Source organism: Rattus norvegicus, chromosome 1, assembly GCF_036323735.1.
Source record: "Rattus norvegicus strain BN/NHsdMcwi chromosome 1, GRCr8, whole genome shotgun sequence".
Taxonomy (NCBI): Eukaryota; Metazoa; Chordata; class Mammalia; order Rodentia; family Muridae; genus Rattus; species Rattus norvegicus.
The window spans coordinates 164,976,727-165,000,513 of NC_086019.1; the positions used below are offsets into that span (position 1 = coordinate 164,976,727).

Below are 23,787 nucleotides of genomic sequence, written 5' to 3' on the forward strand. Positions count from 1 at the left end.
AAAAAGGATTAATTATATATGCATAAGTAAATATTTTCAAAGAACTTATTTCTTTGATTCAATTAAAAATTGATATGAAAAAGTCATTGTTGAATGCCATTTTTATGAAAGCTTGCTGTTAAAGGAAGTGTTTAATATATAACTACTATGTGTCAGAGTGGTGCTTTGTTGCTCTTACCTTAGTTTGTAAATGTCACCTGTTGAGGTAGTTATATTATTTTAATCTCTGTATTATTAATGAGAAACTAAGATTAATTGGATTAAAAGCCCTGAAGTCATGTAACTAACATCTGGAAATACTGGGATTGTAGCCCAGGTTGCCTTCCCACAAAGTCCAAGTCCTTGATACACAACAGCACTTAGGTCCATTTCCCCTGAGATATCAAAGCCTCTCACATTTTCTCATTCAGGCTAGTTTAATTTCTTTTTAGCCTGGAATAAAATTGTATTAGATTCTGGGTAGAGAATTAGATGTTAAAGTATGTCCTTTTTTGGTAAATTAAGTTACCATAATACCTGATAATGAGGCCATATGAAGCTCAAGAAGAAGAAAGACCAAAGTGTTGATGCTTCAATCCTACTTAGAAGGGTGAACAAAATAATCATGGGAGGTAGAGGGTGAGAGGGACTTGGGAGGAAGAGAGGAGAGGGAGAGGAAAAGGGGGGCCAGGATCAGGTATGGGAGAAGATAGGGGAGACAAACAGAGGGTCAGGAAATTGAACAGAGGTTTGTAGCAATAAGGGATGGGAAACTGGGGGTAGCCACCAGAAAGTTCTAGAAGCCAGGGAAGCAAGAGGCTCCCAGGACCCAACAGGTATGACATTAGCTGAAATAACCAACAAAGAGGAGAGAGACCCTGTAGAGACCATATCCAGATGTTAGGCACAGCCCCTGATTGAAGGATGGGGTCACTCACCCATCTCTAAAATTTTAACCCAGAATTGCTCATGTCTAAAGGAAATACAGGAACAAAGACTGGAGCAGAGACTGAAGGAAAGACTATCCAAAGACTGCTCCACGTGGGGATCCATCCTATATGCAGCCACCAAACCCAGACACTATTGCTGATGCCAAGAAGTGCTTGCTGACAGGAGCCTAATAGTTTCAGCTAGAGCCCGACCAATACAGATGCAGATGCTTAAAGCCAACCGTGGGACTAAGCATGGAGACCCCAATGGAGGAGTTAGGGGAAGGATTGTAGGAGCTGAAGGGGGTTGCAACCCCATAGGAAGAACAACAATATCAATCAGCCAGATCCCCCAAGCTCCCAGGGACTAAACCATCAACTAATGAATGAGTACACATGAATGGACCCATGGCTCCAGCTGCATATGTAGCAGAGGATGGCCTTATCTGGCATCAGTGAGAGGGGAGGCCCTTGGTCCTTCTGTCAAGTGTGTTCAGGGAATCAAACTCAGGCCATCAGCTTGGCATAGCCACTGAGCCACCTCACTACCCCTAATTATAGTCTTTGTGCCCTGATGCTCTAAGTAGAGAGAAAAGCCAGATGGAAAGCTCATCTGGGTGTGCATCCTTTCTCCCAGTTCTCCCAGTCCCATAGTCTGCAAGCACTCTGCCAGCTTACACACGTACCTGACTATGGGAAGGTTGACTGATCCAAGTTATTCTCTCAGTATCAGAACTACATTTTACTCAAAATCCTTTCTCCGCAACATGTTAAGATTTATCTTTTGTTTGAGACAAGATCTCACTGTATACCTCTAGCTGACTTGGAACCTACTATTGACCAAGCTAGTCTTGATTTTGTGGCAAATGTCTGTCTCAGCCTCCAATTGCAGAGATTATAGGCATGTAACATGCCCCGGCTTATCTATGGCATTTAAAGTTCGTATTCTGGGGTCTGGAGAGTTTGCTCAGTGATTAAAAGCACTTGTTGCTCTTGGAGATGATCTGAGTTTGATTCACTATGTGAACCCTACATAATAGTTCACAGCCATCCATAACTTCCAGTTCCTGGGGATCTGATGTCTTCTTATGACCCCCACAGACAGCAAGCATGTACAAGGTGTATATATGTGTATGTATGTATGTGTGTGTGTATATGTGTATGTGTGTACACACATAAAATGAATAGGTCTAGTAAATAACTTAAATTCATGTTATTAATTTTTCTCTGTTTTGTCTGGTTTATAAACAAGACATTGCAATTATTAAGTTTCTGTGAATATATATATGTATATATCACACACACACATACATATATATATGTATGTGTGTATATATATATATATATATATATATATATATATATATATATATATATACACACACACACACAACAGCCAGGTGAGAGGCACAGGCAGGCAGATCTCTGAGTTTGAAGCCAGCCTGGTCTATAGAATGAGTTCCAGGACAGCCAGTGCTACACAGAGAAACGCTGTCTTGAAAAACAAAAAAGATATTATCTTGACAATAAAACCATACCTTTTTTTGTATTGTTGTTGTTGCTGCTGTTTTGTTTTGTTTTGTCCAGACTGTCTAGGCTGACCTGACACTCAGTATGTAGCTGAGGCTCAATTTGAACTCTTGACCCTTTTTCTGTCTGCTGGGATTATTGTTACATGCCACCACATCCCACCCAGAACTTTTTGTTTTGTTTTTATTTATTTGTTTATTTTTTAAATTTTTTTCGAGACAGGGTTTTTCTGTGTACTTTTGACTGTCCTGGAACTCACTTTCTAGACCAGGCTGGCCTTGAACTCACAAAGATCTACTTGCTTCTGCCTCCTAAGTGCTGGGATTAAAGGCATGCACCACCACGCCTGGTTATTTTTTTAATTATATTCTGAAATTTGCTTATAAATCAAAACAAGAACAATAGTAACCTAAAGATTTTTGCTATTCTTTTTGCTTACCCATATATTTTTCTTTCTTTTTTTTTTTTTTTTTTTGTGGTTCTTTTTTTCAGAGCTGGGGACCGAACCCATGGCCTTGTAGCTTCCTAGGCAAGCGCTCTACCACTGAGCTAAATCCCCAGCCCCTCTTTTTCTTTATAGTAGGTTATATTTACTATCCTTGAAATGATTGTAAAAGTAGCTCAGTGGTAAAGTATATGCACAGCTTACAAGGCCCTCAGTTTAGGCTCCTCTAGCACCACACAGAAATGCATAAAGAATCAACTCGTAGCAGGGGTCACGGGTGGTTCCACAGTGTGCAGTTCAGGTGCTAAAAATGAACCAAGGGTCCTGTACAAAGGTAGTAAGTACACTGAGCCATGTCTACAGCCCCCACATAGACTTTCTAGTTATCTTAACCCCTTCAGTCTTCTTAATACTTCAAACAGACTTTATATTCAGATTATGAAGAAAAGACAAAGTTGACTTCTTTTGCTTTATTAAGATATTTGCAATAGCCTGTGTCTTGTCATAGTTGATTTTCCTAGCCTTTCCTTAACATCAGCAGCAGCATTGGGGATATTTCTAAAGAATGATGGGGAGGCAAACTGAACACTGTTTGGTATAGTGCTTGAGAGGGAAGTACCAGCTGATCACCAGATTTTAATTTGCAACTGAGGGACAATAAATTGCTGATTTTTCTCCTGAATTTCCATCCTGAAGGCATATTGCACAGTCCTAAGGATGAACTCATTTTCTGTAAGCCTAAAAACTAAAATTTTAATAATTGCATTTTTGTATTTTACAGTGTGTGGATCAGTTGACAAAGATCCAAACAGAATTACAAGAAACTGTGAAAGATTTAGTGAAAGGCAAAAAGAAGTACTTTGAGACTGAACAGATGGCTCATGCAGTAAGAGAGAAAGCTGACATCGAAGCAAAGTGGGTATCTTAGCATTTCTAAGAAAATGGCCGTGTAAATAAATGTTATCTTTGTTAATTCTTTGTTCTCTCTTAGTAGAAGGTCTAGACTTGTTCTTACGTTGTGCTGGATTCATTTGACTGCCATGTATTTTGTGCTGTTGATCACTTTTTTTTTTCTTTTGGCTGTTTTAATCTATTCTAGTGTGGCAAAGTAGAGATATTTGATAATTAAATTGAGTTTTGAAAAGGAAAGAAGAAATAAACATTGTATTTACAGTCTTGAGAGCTTACTAACAGCTTAAAGTTGCTATGCTGTCTGAAAATCAGGCTTATGGGGACCGTATTGATTATGTTGGCTCTAAGTGTTGCAAACCTCTATGAATCTCACATGTCCTTGAAGGATCATGGGTACATCAAGTAAGCAGGGCTAGATCCATGTAAAAACTGAAGCGCTGTTTTTTTTTTTTTTACATGAAATTTAGTATAGATATATACTTTACACACACACACACACATATATACATACATTTACATCTATGCTTTAGCAGTTGGTTAATTTCACTTTAAGAAATGTGCATTGTAGTTCTTTATTTTGACAGGGAAGAGAAGGATTAAATTAGTTAAAGGAGATGTAAGTCACGTGAGCAGGTGTCTCCAGTGATGGTGTGGCAGCGTCTGAGCGTGAAAGAGGATGCATCAGAGAGCATTGGTTTTCAGTCTGACTCAGGTGGTGACTAGGGCCCAGCCTTGCAGGCTTGTTCAGCTTGTTCAGCTTGTTCAGGTGTTAGTTGCAGAGAAGAGTTGGTGCATAGGAAATGAAGGAAGTGGGAAGGGCCCCTTCTCCAAAGAGAAGAGACTACTAGACCTTCTGATACCTCTGGTACAGCAGTGGGCCTTTGTGTAAACAGAAGTTTTACTGGTGGGGAGAATGAAAACATTTGCATAAAGTCTAACAAGGTGGGAGAGAGAAAAGGATTTCAATTCCTTGTTCTAAACACAAGTTTTATGGTATTTGATATTTCTGACACTGGTGAGAAGAGCCCACCAGTACTACCACCACCTGTGTTACAGAACTGAATCCTGAGGAGGTCTGTGAGCAGGAGAACAAAGACTCCTTCGTGCTCACTGTGCTGGCCTGTACAGAATCTAGGATTCTGAATCCTTGGCATGAAAGCAAACAGCCTTGCACTCTTCCTGTACATCTTTGGCACAGGGAATGGTGTCTAACATTTTATATGCAAGAAATTTTTACCATAATATTTTTATTAATTTTTTTTTAGAATTCTAAGCACATTACAGTATATTTTGATTATATTCATTCCCTCTCTCCCTTCTAACTCTTCCCACATCCATGTCAACCTCCCGTCTCTTCTCAACTTCATGTCCATTCTGCTGTTGTTGATAATCCACTGAGTCCAATTATGGGTATTGTACACCTACCAGGAGCCACAAGCATAAAGAAAAAGCTCATCATCTGGATGTTGAAGCTCTTGAGCCTCTTCTCCCTCCACACTAGAATTGTGGCTTGCTTTCGTGTAGGTCTTATGCAGCCAGCCACAGCTTCTCTAAGTTCATGTATGTAGTTGCCCCACCTGTCGTGTCCAGAACATTGTTTCACTCCAGTACTTTATCTGCAAGAATTTAAACAACTTCATAAACGTTTTGTAATCATTGGTGAGCTCTTAAAATTTAATTTAGCTCAAAATGATGGTAAATAAATGCTCATTATATGTTATAGAGAAAAACTTAATGTTTCCCTAATTACATTTTTCCTTTAAATTTTTTTGAGTATAGCTATTTCATGTATTTCACTGTGTCTATCTTCTCACTGAGACCTGAAAGGGTTTTTATTTAATTTACTACTGTCACTGTGTGTGAGTAAGGTTATAAGAGAGACTCTTGGGAAGTTACTAACAGTTGTCAGTGGTCATGTGGGTGCTGGGAACTGAATCCAGGTTCTCTCCAAGTACAAGTGCTCTTAACTGTTGAGCTATCTCTAGGTCAGACCTGAACGTTTTTGGTTGGTAAAGTTTACTCAGTCATAGTAGGCTTCATGGACTTATTTCCCATGGGTCTAGACCTGAGACTTCTTAGATTCGTAGAACTAATGTAAATACATCGGGTAGCTGTGATGCAGAGGATGAAAGTGAAACATTGAATGGCTGCTTAAGAGGTCTAGTTGACTTCTAGTATAGAGCCTAGGAGACTGGGGACACCCAGAGCTGCCTTTTTATATGGCTTAACTACAAAGCAAGACATTTTAGGTCAGTATACAACTTCTCTAGTAATTAATTTAACTAAAAAGTAGTCCAGCTTCATCATCCATTCACTCAGTGTTTGTTGAATTAGTACTTTATTTTGGGTGTTGTTGAATATAGAGATGAATACAGTAAAGTAAGGCTTGTGCCCTCAAATATAGAGCCTAGAATTATAGCATTTATTTAAACATAGCTGTATGAATGATTCATTTATTCACAGTAAACTCAAAAGAAATAGTGTTTTAAATCACTCAGTAACTATTTACAGGAGTATGAGAACCCTATTGAAAACAGAAAGAATGAGGGTTAATTTTTCATTATGGCAAGAGAAGCCTTTATAGAAGCAGTAATGTTTGAATGAAGTCTTAAAGCTTAGTTTGACTTTTTTAAAGATTATTAAATAGCATACTTTAATTTTTGTATAGTATATTATTTGTAAAAATCCTATCTACTTTTTTGCAATATCTGTCTTTAAGGATAGGTATTTTCTTTTCTTTATATGCAAGTGCCCATGATATGTGTATGTCTGTGTGGAGGCCAGAAGTAGGTGTCAGGCGTCTTCCTTACTTGCTCTCTACCTTAGTTCAGAGCCTCTCTGAACCTAAAGCTCACTGATTTCAGCTAGGCTGGCTGGTCAGCAAACCCCAGAGATCCTCCTGTCTTTGCTTCCCCAGGATTGACATTTGAACTCAAGTCTTTCTACTTGTATGACAACATTTAACCAACTATATCATCTCCCCAGCACCAAACAATGCCTTAAAAAATTACATTTATGTATTCAATTATCTTGTGTGTAGGCATGTATATATGCATGTGTTTGCACACAGGCATGCCACACTGTGCAAGTGGAGGTCAGAATACAACTCACAGGAGTCTGTTCTCTTTTTACTATATGGGTCCTAGGGATTGAGTATCAGACATGGCAGTAAGCACTTTTACCTACTGAGCCATCTGAATAGTACTCTGCCATGAACTGCCTTATTTTGTCACTAGTATTACTTTAGTACTATTCAAGGGATATCTGCAGATTAGCACATGAAGCAGAAGCTGGAAACTTAAAACCTTGCATTGGAAAATCTAGGTGCATTGCAGTCTGTTTGGATAATGACTACAGAAAAAGAGAACTAAGAATACTTTAAACACTCTTTCCCTCCTAAATTAGTGCTTTCTTATCTTAAATACGTTGCCCTTTGTTTTTGAGTCAAAATCAATAGAAATCTAATTAATAAAGAAACAAACCCCCATGAAATATAAATATGACAAGGTAGGAAATAACTGGAGTCTGGACTATCTTTAGTTTTATGTGTTTGTTTGTTGTTTGTTTGTTTTGATGCTGTTGATTGAACCTAGAGCCTTGTACTGCTAGGCAAGTGATCTAGCCACAAACTTAAATCACTTGCAGGAAGACCACGCACATCTCTTTTAAACAGTACAGAAGAGTTAGAGAGAGTGCACGTTTGTCTCTGGTCGTCTTCGCTCTTGTTAGAACTGTTCTAAGAGTCAGCTTTTGCTACTCTTCAGAGACTGACTGCTTTGTTTCTAATCCCAAGTGGTCTGAGACTGTACTTAATATTAAGGCGTAGCTGCCAGCACATGTGTTGAATTCTCCCATGGCAATCACCATGACACTGCAGTCAAGACAAACCTGCAGCTTCAGAGGAATCACTGGTCACAGAGCCTTGCTTATTTACTTAGCATTTGCCTGTTGACTTTCTCTGTTCAGTTATCTCTAGTCTTAAAATATATAGAAAAACAACATGTTTTTAGGACTTAGGGTTACATTATGGTTCCTTTCACAAAATTAAGTATACTAATACTGGATGGAAAATGAGTAAATAGCACCATCAGAATCATATAGGACAGAGTACACAGGACTTCTTAGTAACTTCAGAATACATTTACTGGGCTGAGGGGAACACAGGGTTGGCAAGCAAACATGAAAAACTTATTGTAGGGATTGGGGTCTCCAGAGCCTGTGGATTGTATTCTGATATAGTTCCAGCTTGATAAATACAGATAAAGGCAATAAGCATCACTCTTGGTTTTCCAGTTTTAACTTAGTTTTAGAACAGTGCTTGAAAGGATCATTTAAAATTAAGTAATTATGATATAAGGTAATTTCACTATATAGTCTATAATCTTTTTAAATATGCTTTTCTATTTTTATTATAGGTCTAAACTTAGTCTTTTTCAATCAAGAATCAGTTTACAGAAAGCAAGTGTGAAGGTGAGTTTTAAACAATGCAAGTAAGAAGACTCTGGGTTCATAAATAATCAGTTGACTCTATCAAGGGGGAAGGGGGGTTACTGCCATGTTGGAAAAACCACTTTAATGTCAATAACCCAAGCAAGAGCTTTTCTCCCAATATGTGGATTTTCCACATAGCTGTTGACACTTGGAGCACACCTTGCTTTTCAAGACTGCTTTAAGGATAGGTTTCTTATCTTTACCTGCTTTTATATATCCTTATCTTTATTTCCTAGTTCAGAGATACAGTATAGGGATTTTAGGAAGTGCTTGCTCAAAATCTATTTCTCTCACACATAACTCTTAGCAGGATATGGGCCTTTGGATTGTAGAATGGCTATTAAGCAAGCTGATGAGTTGGTTTTCCCGTGAAGCTCCCCAGCAGAAGGCAGGTATTTGGGCGCATTAGAATGTTTAAGTAGTTTGTGGAGAGTGAGTTGGCTCAGCAGGTAAAGGCACCTTCAGTCAGGCCTGATGAACTGAGTTCAATTCCCAGATTCTACATAATGGAAAGAAAGAACCTACTTCCTGTGTGTTCTCCTCTAACAAGCATGCATGGCAAGTGCCACACCCCTCCAATGATGAATAAATCAGTGTTACAGAAAGTTAATTTAAGTAAACTGTTTTCTAACTCTAGATTTACCAATGCTTTGGAAGGTAATATATTGAAATCCAAACCCTTTATTGTCACACCTGAATAAAATGAGTGAAATATTTTGAGTTTTTATAGAAAGTTTCAGAAATCTGTTAAATATAATTGAGATACTTTAACTGTTACGTGGTGTTCCCTAGATGTGACTAGGAATATGTTCCCATGAGCTCTCAAGTGTATGGTTGCCTAAGGCGGCCAGCACATACTGACTGCACAGTTGACAATGTCGACACAGACAGGAAATTTTCACTTGGTTTCACCCTTAGATAAGGAGCTACAGGTCTTCAGTGCTTCTAAGAGAGGGAGAATCCATTTCTTCCTGGGATAAGCTTTCATATAGGTTGTCCAGTCCTAAGTGGTTAGCCCTGGACCCAGGAACTGACAAGCAAATCTAAATGTATTCATTTGGTTACATATACATGTGTGATATGTGTGTGTATGTGTGTATTTTACGTACATGTACACTTATAGCACACATAGGCATATGTGTGTGTGTATGTGTGTGTGTGTGTGTGTGTATGTGTAATTTGGGAGGGAACATGGTGAGGAGGGAGCATGCAGGAATGATATAATTCTATGGTTATGAGTGAAATTTTAAAAAAATTACAAAAATGATTTTAAAATACTCTTCTATATGTAGTTATGTTTTATTTCTTAGTAATAATGAATACCTAAGTTTTTGTTCTACTTGGGTTTTTACTTTTGGTGAGTCATCATTCATTAACTGCCAGTACCAATTATCAGTACCCACCCGGTTCATTCTTGTCAGGGTCTTGTTTATGTAGCCCAGTCTAATTTCAAACTCAAGATCTTCCTTCCTCAGCCTGCCACGTGCTCGGTTTACAGACATGTTCCTCCATCCTTCTAAGAATAGTGGTCATACATGTTTTGCAGTGTAATGTCAGTTGCATTGATAATTTGTTTTTGTTTACTGTGTTGTAGTTAAAAGCCCGGCGAACTGAATGTAATACCAAAGCTACCCACGCAAGGAATGATTACCTTCTTACGCTAGCCGCAGCAAATGCACATCAGGACCGCTACTATCAAACAGACTTACTTAACATCATGAAGGTAATGCAATTAATATTTGTGATAATTTTGCTTCATTAAGCAAAAGCTTGTGACATGAGAGATTGAGTTATCATATTGTAGTTATTTTGTATTTTATTGGAATAGACTTGTGATTATTTGGTTGATTTAGTAACCTTGAACTGATTTTTAGTGTAAGAAAATGTTTAAGGCTGGCATTAAAGCTTAGCAATTACCTATTGTGTGTGTGAGGTTGAGCCATAGCACCACAGAAAGAAAGAAAAAGAAAACCTAATTAAACCTAAATCACAGTAAACAATTGTATTATATTTAGCAATTATTGATTTATTAGATAGAAGATGGGTATGATCTAGCTATAGCTCGGGTTGTCCTGAAACTCACTGTATAGACCAGGCTGTTCTTGAACTTATAGATCCACATGCCACTGCCTCCCAAGTGTTGTGATTGAAGGTGACACTACCATACTCAGCAAACAAAATTCTTTATTAGTCATAATTTTAACTATCAACTATGTTTGCTATTATTTTTAATATCAATTTAAATTTTCATAATTTTATCTTAAAATTATACATTAATATGTGATTTGAGGTATCTATTAGACAAACAAAAGAAAATATCTAGTAGTTATATGCAGATATGTCTACTCTTGATACTGTGAAATGTAGCTAGATTGGATGACAGTTGTATCCTCAAACATTTTGATTATTCTCCAGCTGTGCTACCTATATTTTTCACTTTTGCTGCGAAGGAAAGGGAACAGAAGAGGAGAAAAACATTTTAACCTAGTGCACACTTTGAGTTACATTTCATTTTCTTTTCTTTTCTCAGGAACCCAAACATTAATTTATTTTTCTTTTGTATTTTAAAGTTTTTTTTTTTTCTTTTTTTCCGGAGCTGAGGACTGAACCCAGGGCCTTGCGCTTGCTAGGCAAGTGCTATACCACTGAGCTAAGTCCCCAACCCCCTTTTGTATTTTAAACATACCCTTTTCAGATGTATAATTCTTTCTTATTTTTGAGACAGGGTTTCTCTGTATAGTCCTGATTGTTCTGGAACTCACTCTGTAAACCAGGCTGATCCTAGTACTCAGAAACTACCTGTTTCTGCCTCTTGAGTGTGGGACTAAAGGCGTGCACCATCACTGCCTGGCCTCAGTTGAAGGATTCTTATATCTGCAGCAACCCCTGCCATGTTGAATTGTTTGCTAAGAGATCAGCAGTTAAGAGTGGGGTTGCAGTTGGCACAGGCTTTTTTCCTCTAGCTCTGGGAAAGAGATCAACTCTGTCCAGAAACAACAAATTCATTCCTTGAAAGTAGAGGCAAGGCATTTCCTGGGATCTTCAGGGAAAAAAAAATGGAGGAAGTCACAGAACTAAAAACTAACATGTTGCAATTTTTTTCTTGTTTGTTTATTGCCCAGAATTCCCTTTCCATCCCAACTATCTTGTTGGGACTGTTGGTGATCAGAATGCAGGTTATAATAATGAGAGCAGTCTGAGAATTCTATTAGAGCCAGACTTGCAGCTGTTATAGGTCCTACTAGATGTTACATAGTGCTGCAAACTTACAAGGGCCAACTGCAAACTCCTGTTCTAACATGGTTCTCTAGAGAATACTAGTTGCAATTTCAGAGAATGTGTTTGTTAAGGATAAGTCTTTAGAATAAGTTGTAATTAAAAGTAGTGACTCCGTATATCCTTTCTGTGTCTACTGTTAGAGCAGACCTGAAAACTACAAATTGAATATTCTTTATCTGAAATGCTTGGGATCAGAAGTGCTTCAGAATTTGTAGTGTTTTGGATGTCAGCTGCTTGAATCAGGGATTTTACACTCAACCTGAATATATCTCCCCTGTGTATATTTTTAAAATTGTTATTACATTAGCTTAGGCAGCAACAAAAATGAAATCCCAGGTTAAGGGTTTAACACAGTGGTGGAACATGTACCTAGTATGAACAAGACCCTGACTTCACTCCTTAGTGCTGATTTAAAAAATAAAGAGAAATAATACATTGTACTTTCAAAATTAAAACTACATCAAACACAAAAAAACATGATCTTAATAAACCATGGAAAATACCTCATTTGGGGGAAAACATTGTTCTGTCACAAACAAAATGGGAGTTAGTAGGCTTGATCAGCCATCTATCTGATGGTTACTTATCCTTGAGCTTAACTTTGGAGTCTCCATGTGTGTATTTTATAAACACTGAGTAGATTGTTTGCTAGGGCACTGAATTGCTTCAAACGAACATGGGATTCTTTGTTCTTTTTAAATGCTTTGTACAAATTCATTTTGCCAGCTATGGTAGTGTATTCCTTTAATCCTAGCCTGATCTATTTAGGATAGATAGGACTACATAGGGAGACCTTGTCTCAATTAAAGAAAAAGAAAAAACACAAAGAAAGAAAAAAACCTATTTTATTCCTCATGCTAACTCTATGACCTGCAGAATTGGAAAACTCAAACTAATCATGTTACCTAATAAATTTCTATCACTGAATTCACAGTAGTACTTAAACACTTTTTTGGAGGGGAAATGTCTCTTTTTATAAATGTTATGATTTATATGGTCTCAGGATCTGGAGTGAGTGTGTGAGTGTGTGTGTGTGTGTGTGTGTGTGTGTGTGTGTGTGTGTGTGTGTGTGTGTAGTAAGACAGGGATGGTGTTATACAAGTGTAAATTCAGCATTTGAGAGTCTTGAGTCAGGAGATCCCAAGTTTGAACCCATCCTTGTATATATAGTGAGTTCCAGGCCAACCTGAGCTACATAATGAATCTACAAAACCATAACCAAACAAGCACACATGTGTATGGGTGCCTTAGAAGCAGGGGATTTATATGCAATTAATAGTCATAGTGTGGTAGCTACTGAGCTAAATTGTGAGAGAAGGAAAAATAAATGGGCACTTTTCAGCCTTATACACCCTAATCCTCAGACTAGAAAAAGGGCTCAACGGTTAAGGGCACTTGCTTCTCTTGGGTTTGGTTACCTATAATAGCTCACAACTGCCTATAACTCCAATTCCAGAGTATCCAGTGTGCTCTTCTGGTACTTGCCAGCCCCTGCATGCACTTTATATGTACAGGCAAAGAAGAGCATGTACACATAAACATAAATAAAATAATATTTAATTAAATAACATTAATAATTTAATAATTTTTAAAAAACAATCTTAATGAGCAGGCACCACTACAATGAGTGGATATGTGATATGGAGGTGGGAAATAGGGAGTACACAGTGGAGAAATGGAAGAGAAAGCAAAGCCATGCATCGTGTGCACTGTAGAGAGAGGTGGAACTGAAGATGGGTGGTGGTGAAGAGTGGGCAGATATAAGGAGTGAGGCCATGGAGAGGTCCAGCCAGTCTGCTGCCATGTCTGTGTCCATGCCCCTACCATAGCCACAGTCTGTGCTAATATCTGTGGCCTGTGTTGCCACCAAAGGCCATCTGGATGCCATTGGTGTGGGCTGCTACCTGAAACCATGTTGATGTCCATGGCTGTAATGGGAGAACAGAGGACAACAGTGGAATGACTTCAGTTGTTGCCACCTGAGGACATGGTGACAGTCTGGCCCAGGCTACCACCAAGGGCCATATCTGGGTCTGTGGTCCTGCTGCAGCTGGGGTCTATGTTGATGACTGTAGTCTGGGCTGCCACCTGAGATCCTGTGGATGTCTGAGGACTCTGTTGCTGCCAGGGCACATACTGATCTGAGTGGCCTGTGCAACCACCTGAAGCCATGATGACATCTGGGCCATGTTGCCACTGGGGGCCATGTCTGGGTATGTGATCCTGATACAGATAGGCACTGTTGATGTCTGAGGCCCATGTTACCACCAAAGGCAATGCAAATGTCCCAGGTCTGGGGTGCTGCTTGAGGTCATGTTTTCTGTTTGAACACTATGCTGAGCTGGCCCTGACCCTCTCTGGTCACCTTGGTGTAGGAGAATTGCTCTCCCCCAGTTTGCCTGGGCAGCACAGTATCCTGGTAGCTGGGTGTGGATGAGCCAGCCAACAGTGTGAACTCATAAGAGCCTGGCTTCCCCTCTTGCCTGGGCAAAGTAGAAAAGCTGGCCCTGGTGGTGCAGGTGCAGGAGAGTGGGTAGGCTGATCCAGCTTCTTCTCAGACCCTGATCCTGGGCTCTGAGTTGGCCCACTCCAATATCCATCTCATCTATGAACTGCTGGAGTGCGAAGGGCCACCTCTACAGATCCAAAGCTGCAGGACTTCCATGACACAGGGCTACAACAGGATAACTGAGAGGAGTTCTGGTGAGCATCCAGTATTGATAATGTAGCAGAAACCAGAGTCTTTGATCCAGACCAAAGACTTATTGCAACGAGGATTTGCAAACAAAAAACTATTTGGACAAAAGAATATGCTGTGTGACATCGTGACAGCTTCCATGGTGAAACATTTTTTTCCCCTATTTTTATTTTTTTATTTTTTGGTGAAAGTTAAAAGGGTGGAGGGTGGACAAGTGGGATTGTAGGATGCATGATGTAAAATTCATGAAGAATCAATAAAAAGTTTTTTAAAAGGCTTTAATTTTTATAATATTTTTCTAATACCATATGCTTGCTTAATTGATCAGATATAAAAGGTTCAGCGAGGTATGGTTAGTATACAGCAAGAAAGTAAATCAAAGCCTCTGATATCATAGCATGTGTTATTGTCTAGTAACCTTCTGTGTCCCCCTCATACTTTAGAATCTCCTTAATAATAAAAGTTACTGTAATGAATAGTATCACTATTCAAAACAGTAGCATGCTGTGAATATCCTGGTTTCTAAGCAAATTGTAAACTAAAATTATCAAACATCTCATCGTAATTATTCTGCAGAATAAGATCATGTTGACATATAAATATTTAGATGTATTCCTGGGGAATATGTTTTATTCCGTATGCCAGTACTGATTAGAACAGCTTCTGCACATCTTACTCTAGATCTGTAGAACATGGAGCAGGGTGGTTTGTTTGTTTGTTTTTAACTTCAACTTAAACTAAACAAGAACAAAAAAAATCTATTGATAGACTCTGGAAAGTAGATCACTTTCCCCCATTTTGTGTTCCCTTTGATATATGTTCTCATACAATATACATACTCATTTTTTTTTTCATTTTAGAAACTTGTGGAATATTTTCTTTGTGGTCTGGGTGAAGAGGGAAGTGGATCAGAGTAGAAAGTAGAACAAATGTTAGCCTGATGAAAGACTTTAAAAAAGTTTAATAATCTTGAAGTTTTATTTTTAAAACAGGTTGGTCTCCAGTAAAAGTTAAATAGATGTGTCCTGGTTGGTAACTGGGCAAAGGAATAAAAGATAAGAAACTTTAAAAAATATTTATTTATTTTATTTATATGAGTACACTGTAGCTGTCTTTAGACATACTAAAAGAGGGATTGGATCTTGTTATAAATGGTTGTGAGCCACCATGTGGTTGCTGGGAATTGAACTCAGGACCTCTGGAAGAGCAGTCAGTGCTCTTAACCGCTGACCATCTCTCCAGTTGGAGGGTGGACCTCAAGGGGGATAAAATCTGCCTTGGTCTCTGACTCCCCACACAGGCTGGCCTAGAGCAGACAATCTCTCAATTGAGGTTCCTTTAGATGACTCTAGGCTGTGTCAAGTTGACAGCTGAAAAACTAGAGCAGTCATCAATCTTGCTGACCATTTTCTACAACAACATCTATGATTGTATTCAGTTACTTATTAGTTCATTATATCTTTTGTATTCTAGAGTTTTACTTGGACCTTATAATAAAGTGGCTTCCTTGTTATGGTATAGCCATCAACAGATCACAAACAGAAGACTGTTACAGTGGTACAGAAAAAATTTATTACCGGAAATAAATGTTGGATTGGATTTGGCACACAGGCCTTAGTTTGCAAGCTTGGTATAGAACTTTTAAAAGATGATGTAATATTCTAACTCTAGGAATGATCTCAAAGAATAACACATATGCATTTTAATGGCTTCAGAATTGAAATGCTGCTAGTGAAATGGAATCCTGTGTGGTTCTCCCAGAACATCTCCTTCTTGTCTGTTTTACTATTCTGACAGCAGAATATGGTCTTTGATTCTATTATCTACCTATCTATATGTTTGTTTGAAACAGAATCTCACTATATAGCTTGGCTGGCCTGGAACTTGCTGTGTAGACTGTTGACCCATAACTCACAAAAGATTTATTTGCCTACCCATGCCTTCTGAATGTATTAAAGGGATGTTTTACTACACCACTCTCCCCTCCCCTGATATCTTTTTAAATAGCACTAAAATGCAAATCAGAACGTGCAGTCTGTTCATACCCTCTAGGAGTCTGAATGAGAGGCACAGAGCAGAGAATGCATACAACTTAAGAGTAGTCTGTAGAGCGGCAGGAGTGTAAGGACAGTACTAGCCCGGAAGCTACCGGGCTAGGATTTGATTACCCGACTTCCCAGCCACAGAGCATTAAGACTGAAATCAGTTCTTTTTAAGATCGATTTTTAACTGTACAGGTAACATACAAAAAAATGAATCTGTTTTAAGTATACTGGGGGCCTTGTTTTAGCAGCTATGTATTACTACATAATAACCATCATAATCACACTAATACATAGAATACCTTTGTCTTCCTTTTCATTATATCTGGTAACTGTTAGAATATAGTACATTTTTACACTCCTTCATTATCATTTCATAGTTTCATAAGTCAGAAGTCCACGTGGACTTTGCTAGGTTTTATGTCTCCAGTCTCACAAGAATTAAGGTGTTGTCTGAGCTCTGTTATCTGGATGTTCTAGGAAATATCTGTTTCCAAGGTCCTTCACATTGGCAGAGTCCACTCTCCCATGATTGGGTGGCTTATAGGTTAGGATAATTCTCAACTGTTAGAGTTTGCTGTTATGTCCTTTATATAGACTACCTCATTAATAAACCGGCAGTAGCTGGATAGATTCCATTCATGAGTTCCTGTTGTGTGTCTCTGACTTCTTCTTTTGTTATAGCTAGAGAACACACTCTGGCTTCTCTGCTCTAACATTGCATTCATCAACCTCGTGAGCTCACAGACTCTAGAGCGAGTTGTATAGTTGTTGCATGATTCTGCCCACATTGACAACCTTGCACATATTTTGTTAAATTTATTCCCAAGTAATATCATTCACTGTAACAACAGCTGTTATGTTTTAATCTTTTCTTTCAATATTTTTTGGTAATGTCTGGAAATAAAATTAATGTTTTTAGTTATTGGTCTGTCCTAGTTACTATGTTGCTGTGTGACTGTAACAAATCACTGCAGAGTTTAGTGGCCTGAAACAATAGCACCATCTATTTTGCTGTCATATCTGCACTTTGATTAGCATCCAAGATAGAACTTATCTCTGCACCAGCCCATGTCAGGTAGTGTGGTTCAAAGGCTAGCAGCTGAAGCTGGGGGCTTGCTTTCATTCATACTTGGTGGTTGGTGCTGCCTTAGGGCTAAAACTTCCATGGCTGTCAGGTAGAGCCTCTCTGCTCATGGCTTCCTTTTGTCTCTTAGGTTTTCTCACAATATTATGATTGGTTTCCAGGGACAAATTGGAGGGGGAATCACCTTTTATGAGAATCTCAGAATTCACACAGTCTCTCTGATACATTGTTCTTATTGAAGCAGTTACAAAGTTTGGCCCAGTATCCAGTAGTGTTAAAGAAGCAAATTTTACATTAAGAGAGTCTGGCGATGCTAGTGAAGTACACCTTGTAAACAAAAATGTGGCTGTGCCTATCTTTGACAAATATAGTCAGCTATATGATCCTGTATCCTGTACTCTTCTTTTTTTGTTGACTTTTTAATTTTTTTCATTTACATTTCAAATGTTATCCCCTTTCCCCTACCCAACCACCCACCCCTTCCTGCTTTCCTGCTCTGATACTCCCCTCCCTGGGGTGGGGGGTGTCCAGCCTCGGCAGGACCAAGGGCTTCTCCTCCCTTAGGAGACTTTTGTTGACTTTCTCATGGTGTTTATTTGTTTAGTAACTTTTGTGTGGACTCTACAGTATTCAATGATCATGTTCATGTTGAATTAAATAAAAATAATTTTATATTAAATAAAGAAAAAATTTTCTAATATACTTTTTATTCATGTTTTATTGCACTGGTTAGGTGCAGAATAATGGTAATTACAAGTACTGGATGAACATGTTAATAGATGTTTTATGATATCAAGAAAACTAACTTTTAAAAAATTGTAGTAAAATATACATAACATAAAACTCCCTCTTTATGCCAGTTAAGATTGTGTTCATTATTATGAAACTATTAGAACCATCTAACCCCAGGACTTTTTCATCTTCCCTAACCTAAACTCTAGCCATTGCACAGTAACTCCTAATTCCTCATTCACCAGTCTGCCTATTATTATTATGTCTGGATAAATTTGACTGTTCTAATCATCTCATGTAAGTGAAATATCATATCGTGTGTGTGTGTGTGTGTGTGTGTGTGTGTGTGTGTGTGTGTGTGTGTAATGGGGAGGCATTATTTCACCGAGTGTATTATCTTCAATTTATCCATTGGTCCTAAGGCATTGCTCAGTAGTCAAATGCTTGCCTAGCATGCTTCAGGTCCTGTGTTTAATCCTCTCACTACCTCATAAAAGAGAGACAGAGGTTCCTTCATACTGTAGTTTGTCTCAGTTTCTTTCTATTGTAAAGCTAAATTATTTTCTGTTGGGTTTACATACCACATTCTGTGTATGGCGCTTAACTTTTTTTTAACCTTTTAACTGTCTTGTTTAATTATTTGAGAAACAACTACACTGTTTATACAAGGGCTATACCATTTTTTACATATCCATCAATAAGTAAAGATGTTTTTCTGCATCTTTTCTAGCACCTATTATTTTTTATTTTATTTATTTGATATTTTATGTATTTATATTTCAAATGTTATCTCCTTCCCCCTCCCCTTCCATCCCCCTCCTTCTGTCTCTATGAAGATGCTCTCACTCCCACCTCAACACCCTGGCATTTCCCTACAGTGGGGAAAGGAGCTTTTACAGCACCAAGGGCTTCTCCCATTGATACTGGTCAAGGCCATCCTCTGGTACATATGGGGCTGGAGCCATGGGTCCCCCATGTGAACTCTTTGGTGGTGGCTCAGTCCCTGGGAGCTCTGGGCGGGGTCTGGTTTGTTGACATTTAGCACCTGTTATTTTATCTTTGCCTTTCTTCCCCTTCTCTGTCCCAAAGGAAGAGACACTTGTTTTGTTTTATTTGTTGTGTACCTAGCATCCGAAATCAGTGTAGGATGAGTGAGGTGGTACTGGTTGCAGTGGCCTTTCTTTATGGAGAATTTGTCCTCATTAAAGAGTTGGCCTCTCAGCTTAGCTTTGTATGGTGAATTAGATGTCAGGTGATGGACACAGATGGGGCCTCAGAGGGCTGGAGTCTCAAGGGTAGGGGACTGAAAGAATACCAAGAGTACTTGCTGACAGCGTTAATGATAGCTTTTTAATTATTTGGAAGGACTGAGAGGAGGATTCATTGTGGAATGTGCTTGGTATGTAAGCATGAGGATCTGAATTTGTATCCCTAGCACCCACTTAAAAATTTGTGACTGGCAGCCCCCTGCTGATTGTCCAATGCTGAGCAGCCAAAATAGGCAGACCCTGAGAACTTGCTAGTTGGCTACACTAGCCAATATGGTGAGCTCCAGGTTCAATTAGAGGTCCTATCTCAGAAATATGGTAGAGAGCGATAGAGGAAGATATCCGGCATCATCCTCTAGCCCCCATGCGTGCACATGCTCACTCACACACTTATGCACTCTCACACATAAACACTCAGTGTCCTTTGAAGTCCAGAGATTAAGGATGGGGGCCACTATCCTGACTCTCCACAGCTTACACCAGTGTTTCTCAAACTTTGTTTCAGAACTACCTTTTGCCCTTAAAAATTATCGGAACTTAATAAGCTTTTGTTGATGTTGGCTGTAACTACTGTATTAGAAATCAAACTGAGAAACTTTTAAGACAACAGAATGTCCAAGAACAGATTTCTCTGACTAGCAGAGCCATTGAGTCATCCAGATTATCCATCCTCTGAAAACTTGTACGTGCTTCTGGAGGGAATGAGAGTGGGAAAAGCTAATAAAATCTTAGTGCTTCTAGAAAAATAATTGTGACCTCTGGGATGCCTTAAAAGGGCCTTCAGTGTCTTTCCTGTGTTCCCTTGAATCCCACCTTGAGAACATCTGCCTTATTGCTACCTTCAATTGGAGGAATTCCAAGAATAAAATTGAAGATCTCATTGATTATTTGAGTGGAGTTCTAGAGTTTTAGGAACATTTGTAGTGCACTGACCTTGTCAAAGATACAACAGCTTCTTCCCATGAGCCTACCTAGTCTTGTTACAAGGAACCACTCTTACAGATGGAGTAGAGATAGAGAGTAGAAAAGGACTAATGACACACTGTTCTTTTTGCACAATTGATTTGATTACCACTGAACCAACACTTATAATTTATAACCTAATTTGCATACTTATATGATATGCTTGATGACTTATGACATATAATTAACTGTAAACAAGAATGATGTAATTTAGAGAGTTTTAGTGTATTGGATTTAAGAACTTGTTTGGGAAGGTTTGAGAAAATAGAGTAAGTCCTTTAAGCCACTTGATTCAGTTCTCAAAAGTATTTATTTCTCAACTACACATACTTCCTATATTTAAAACAGCACGCAGTCAAGACCACAGAAATACCCGGAAACACCTGGGTTCACTATGTCTATAGAGTAAGCAAAAAAATGGAAGGGCAAAGATCATAGTTTTAAAATGCACCTCAAAGTTCAGGCTTTAACATCGTAGCACAGATGATGGAAAGCATTAGGTGTGAGTAAGGTGTAAACAGCTTCACAGGCATGGTGTCTTCCCGTTCCCAGGTCACCATGTGTCCATTTACTCCATGGTGAAACCAACTCAAAACTACATTAAATCTCAAGTGGGCAAGAATGGAGAGTGACAGATATGTATGCCCCACCCTGTCTGTTCTGTCATCCTGAGATTTCTGGTTAGCCTTCTGCAGCTTCAGAAATCTTCTCAAAGCTTTAAAAAAACAAAAAACAAAAAAAAAAAAACAAAAAAAATGCGTTTTTATCAGAGTATATTTCAACCCCTTGCGTTTCTTCATTATTATGTACCAATCCTCTCTATCTACCAGCAACTTTTATCAAGGCAGATAGAACTTTTGAGTAGCTTACAAAGTGGATGCTATAGTACTGAGAATTGTAACTTTTAAAAAATAGAAAATAGGGCTGGAGAGATGGCTCAGTGGTTAAGAGCACCCGACTGCTCTTCCAGAGGTCATGAGTTCAATTCCCAGCAACCACATGGTGGCTCACAACCATCTGTAAAGAGATCCGATGCCCTCTTCTGGTGTATCTGAAGACAGCTACAGTGTACTTATATATAATAAATAAATAAATCTTTAAAAAAAAAAATAGAAAATAGCACATAGGTTTCATTTGAAGTCGAGTTATAGTAAGTGAATAGCAGCTGGTTAGAGTGCAGGGTGTTCTGAAATCTGCTTTATCAAATCCCCTAATATTCTGTCACCGGCGTGCATCAAAACATTAAGTAGTACTCTATTAATGTTTATAATTTTATGTATACTTAAAATTTTAAATGAGAAATATTTTTGGTTCAAGTTTAGTAAGTTAATTTGGATGAAATTTATTCAGTGATATGGTAACATTTTATTCTTTTTTTTTTTCTTTTTTTCGGAGCTGGGGATCGAACTCAGGGCCTTGCGCTTGCTAGGCAAGCGCTCTACCACTGAGCTAAATCTCCAGCCCAACATTTTATTCTTATAGTATACAGCATGATAGATTTCACAGTGACATTTTCATGCACTCGCATGCACATACACAGACACACACAGATACTCATCAATTTTTTTATTGGATATTATTTTATTTATATTTTAATGTTATCCCCTTTCCCAGTTTCCCCTCCAGAAACCCGCTAGCCCATCTCCCCTCCCCCTGCTTCTATGAGGGTGCTCCCTCCCCCACCTACTCCCTCCTAACTCCCCACCCTGGCATTCCTCCACACTGGGACATCAAGCCTTTACAGGACCAAGGGAATCTCCTCCCATTGATGCCCTACAAGGCCATCCTCTGGTACATATGAGGCTGGAGCCATAGGTCCATCCCTGTGTTCTCTTGGGATGCTGGTTTAGTCCTTGGGAGCTCTGGAGGGGGTCTGATTGGTTGATGTTGTTGTTCTTATAGGGTTGCAAACCCCTTCAGCTATTTCAGTCCTCCTCCAGTGGAGACCCCGTTCTCAGTTCAGTGGTTGGCAGAGTCTCTCGGGAGACAGCTATATCAGGCTCCTGTCAGCATGTACACCTTGGCATCTGCAATATTGTCTAGGTTTGGTGTCTGTATATGGGATGCATTCCCCAGGTGGGGCAGCCTCTGGATGACTGTTCCTTCAGTCTCTGCTCCACACTTTGTCTCCATATTTCCTCCTGTGAGTAATTTTGTTCTCCTTTCTTTTTTTTTTTTTTTTTTTTTTTTGGTTCTTTTTTTCGGAGCTGGGGACTGAACCCAGGGCCTTGCGCTTCCTAGGTAAGCGCTCTACCACTGAGCTAAATCCCCAGCCCTTTGTTCTCCTTTCTAAGAAGTACATACATCAAAGTTTGGTCTTATTTCCTCTTGAATTTCATGTGGTCTGTGAATTGTATCTTCAGTATTGTGAGCATTTGGGCTATTACCTGCTTATCAGTGAGTGTATACCATGTGTACTCTTTTGTGACTGGGTTACCTCACTCAGGATGATTATTTTCTAGTTCCATCCATTTGCCTAAGAATTTCATGAAGTCATTGTTTTTAATAGCTGAGTAGTATTCCATTGTGTAAATGTACCACATTTTCTGTATCCATTCCTCTGTTGAAGGGCATCTGGGTTCTTTCCAGCTTCTGGCTATTATAAATAAGGCTGCTATGAACATAATGGAACATGTGTCCTTGTTATATGTTGAAGAACCTTTGGGTGTATGCCCAGGAGTGGTTTAGCTTGGTCCTATGTTTAATTTTCTAAGGAACCTCCAGACTGATTTCCAGAGTGTTTGTACCAGCTTGCAATCCCACCAACAATGGAGGAGTGTTCCTCTTTCTCCACATCCTCACCAGCATCTGCTGTCATCTGAGTTTTTGAACTTAGCCATCCTGACTTGTGTGAGGTGGAATCTCAGGGTTGTTTTGATTTGCATTTCCCTGATGACTAAGGATGTTGAACATTTCTTTAGGTGATTCTCAGCCATTTGATATTCCTCAGTTGAGAATTCTTTGTTTAGCTCTAATCCCCATTTTTAAAAAGGTTATTTGATTCTCTGGAGTCTAATTTCTTGAGTTCTTTGTAGATATTGAATATTAGCCATCTATTGGATGGTAGGATTGGTAAAGATCTTTTTCCCAATCTGTTGGTTGCCGTTTTGTCCTAATGACAGTATCCTTTGCCTTACAGAAGCTTTGCAATTTTATGAGGTCCCATTTGTTGGTTCTTGATATTAGAGCATAAGCCATTGGTGTTCTGTTCAGGAAAATTTCCCCTGTGCCTATGTGTTTGAGGCTCATCCCCAATTTCTCTTCTATAAGTTTCAGTGTATCTGGTTTCAGTGTATCTGGAGGTACTTGATTCACTTGGACTTGAGCTTTGTACAAGGAGATAAACCAGTTGAAACAGCACCATTTGCTGAAAATGTTGTCTTTTTTCCACTGAAAGATTTTAGCAACTTTGTCAAAGATCAAGTGAACATA

At 38.8% G+C, this 23,787-nt stretch overlaps 1 protein-coding gene across 6 annotated transcripts in view; it reads left to right on the forward strand.

Moving 5' to 3' along the window:
• Positions 1 to 23,787, forward strand: part of Fchsd2 (FCH and double SH3 domains 2) — a 321,476-nt gene that overhangs the window by 200,811 nt on the left and 96,878 nt on the right. For all 6 annotated transcript variants that reach the window (XR_005506100.2, XM_063262815.1, XM_063262816.1 and 3 more), the window contains 3 exons: positions 3,665 to 3,798; positions 8,211 to 8,265; positions 9,881 to 10,009. Coding sequence is in view for 5 of the 6 variants with exons in the window: in XM_063262815.1 (XP_063118885.1) it covers positions 3,665 to 3,798; positions 8,211 to 8,265; positions 9,881 to 10,009 (318 nt within the window). In the remaining variant the exon portion in view is untranslated. The remainder of the gene's footprint in view (positions 1 to 3,664; positions 3,799 to 8,210; positions 8,266 to 9,880; positions 10,010 to 23,787) is intronic.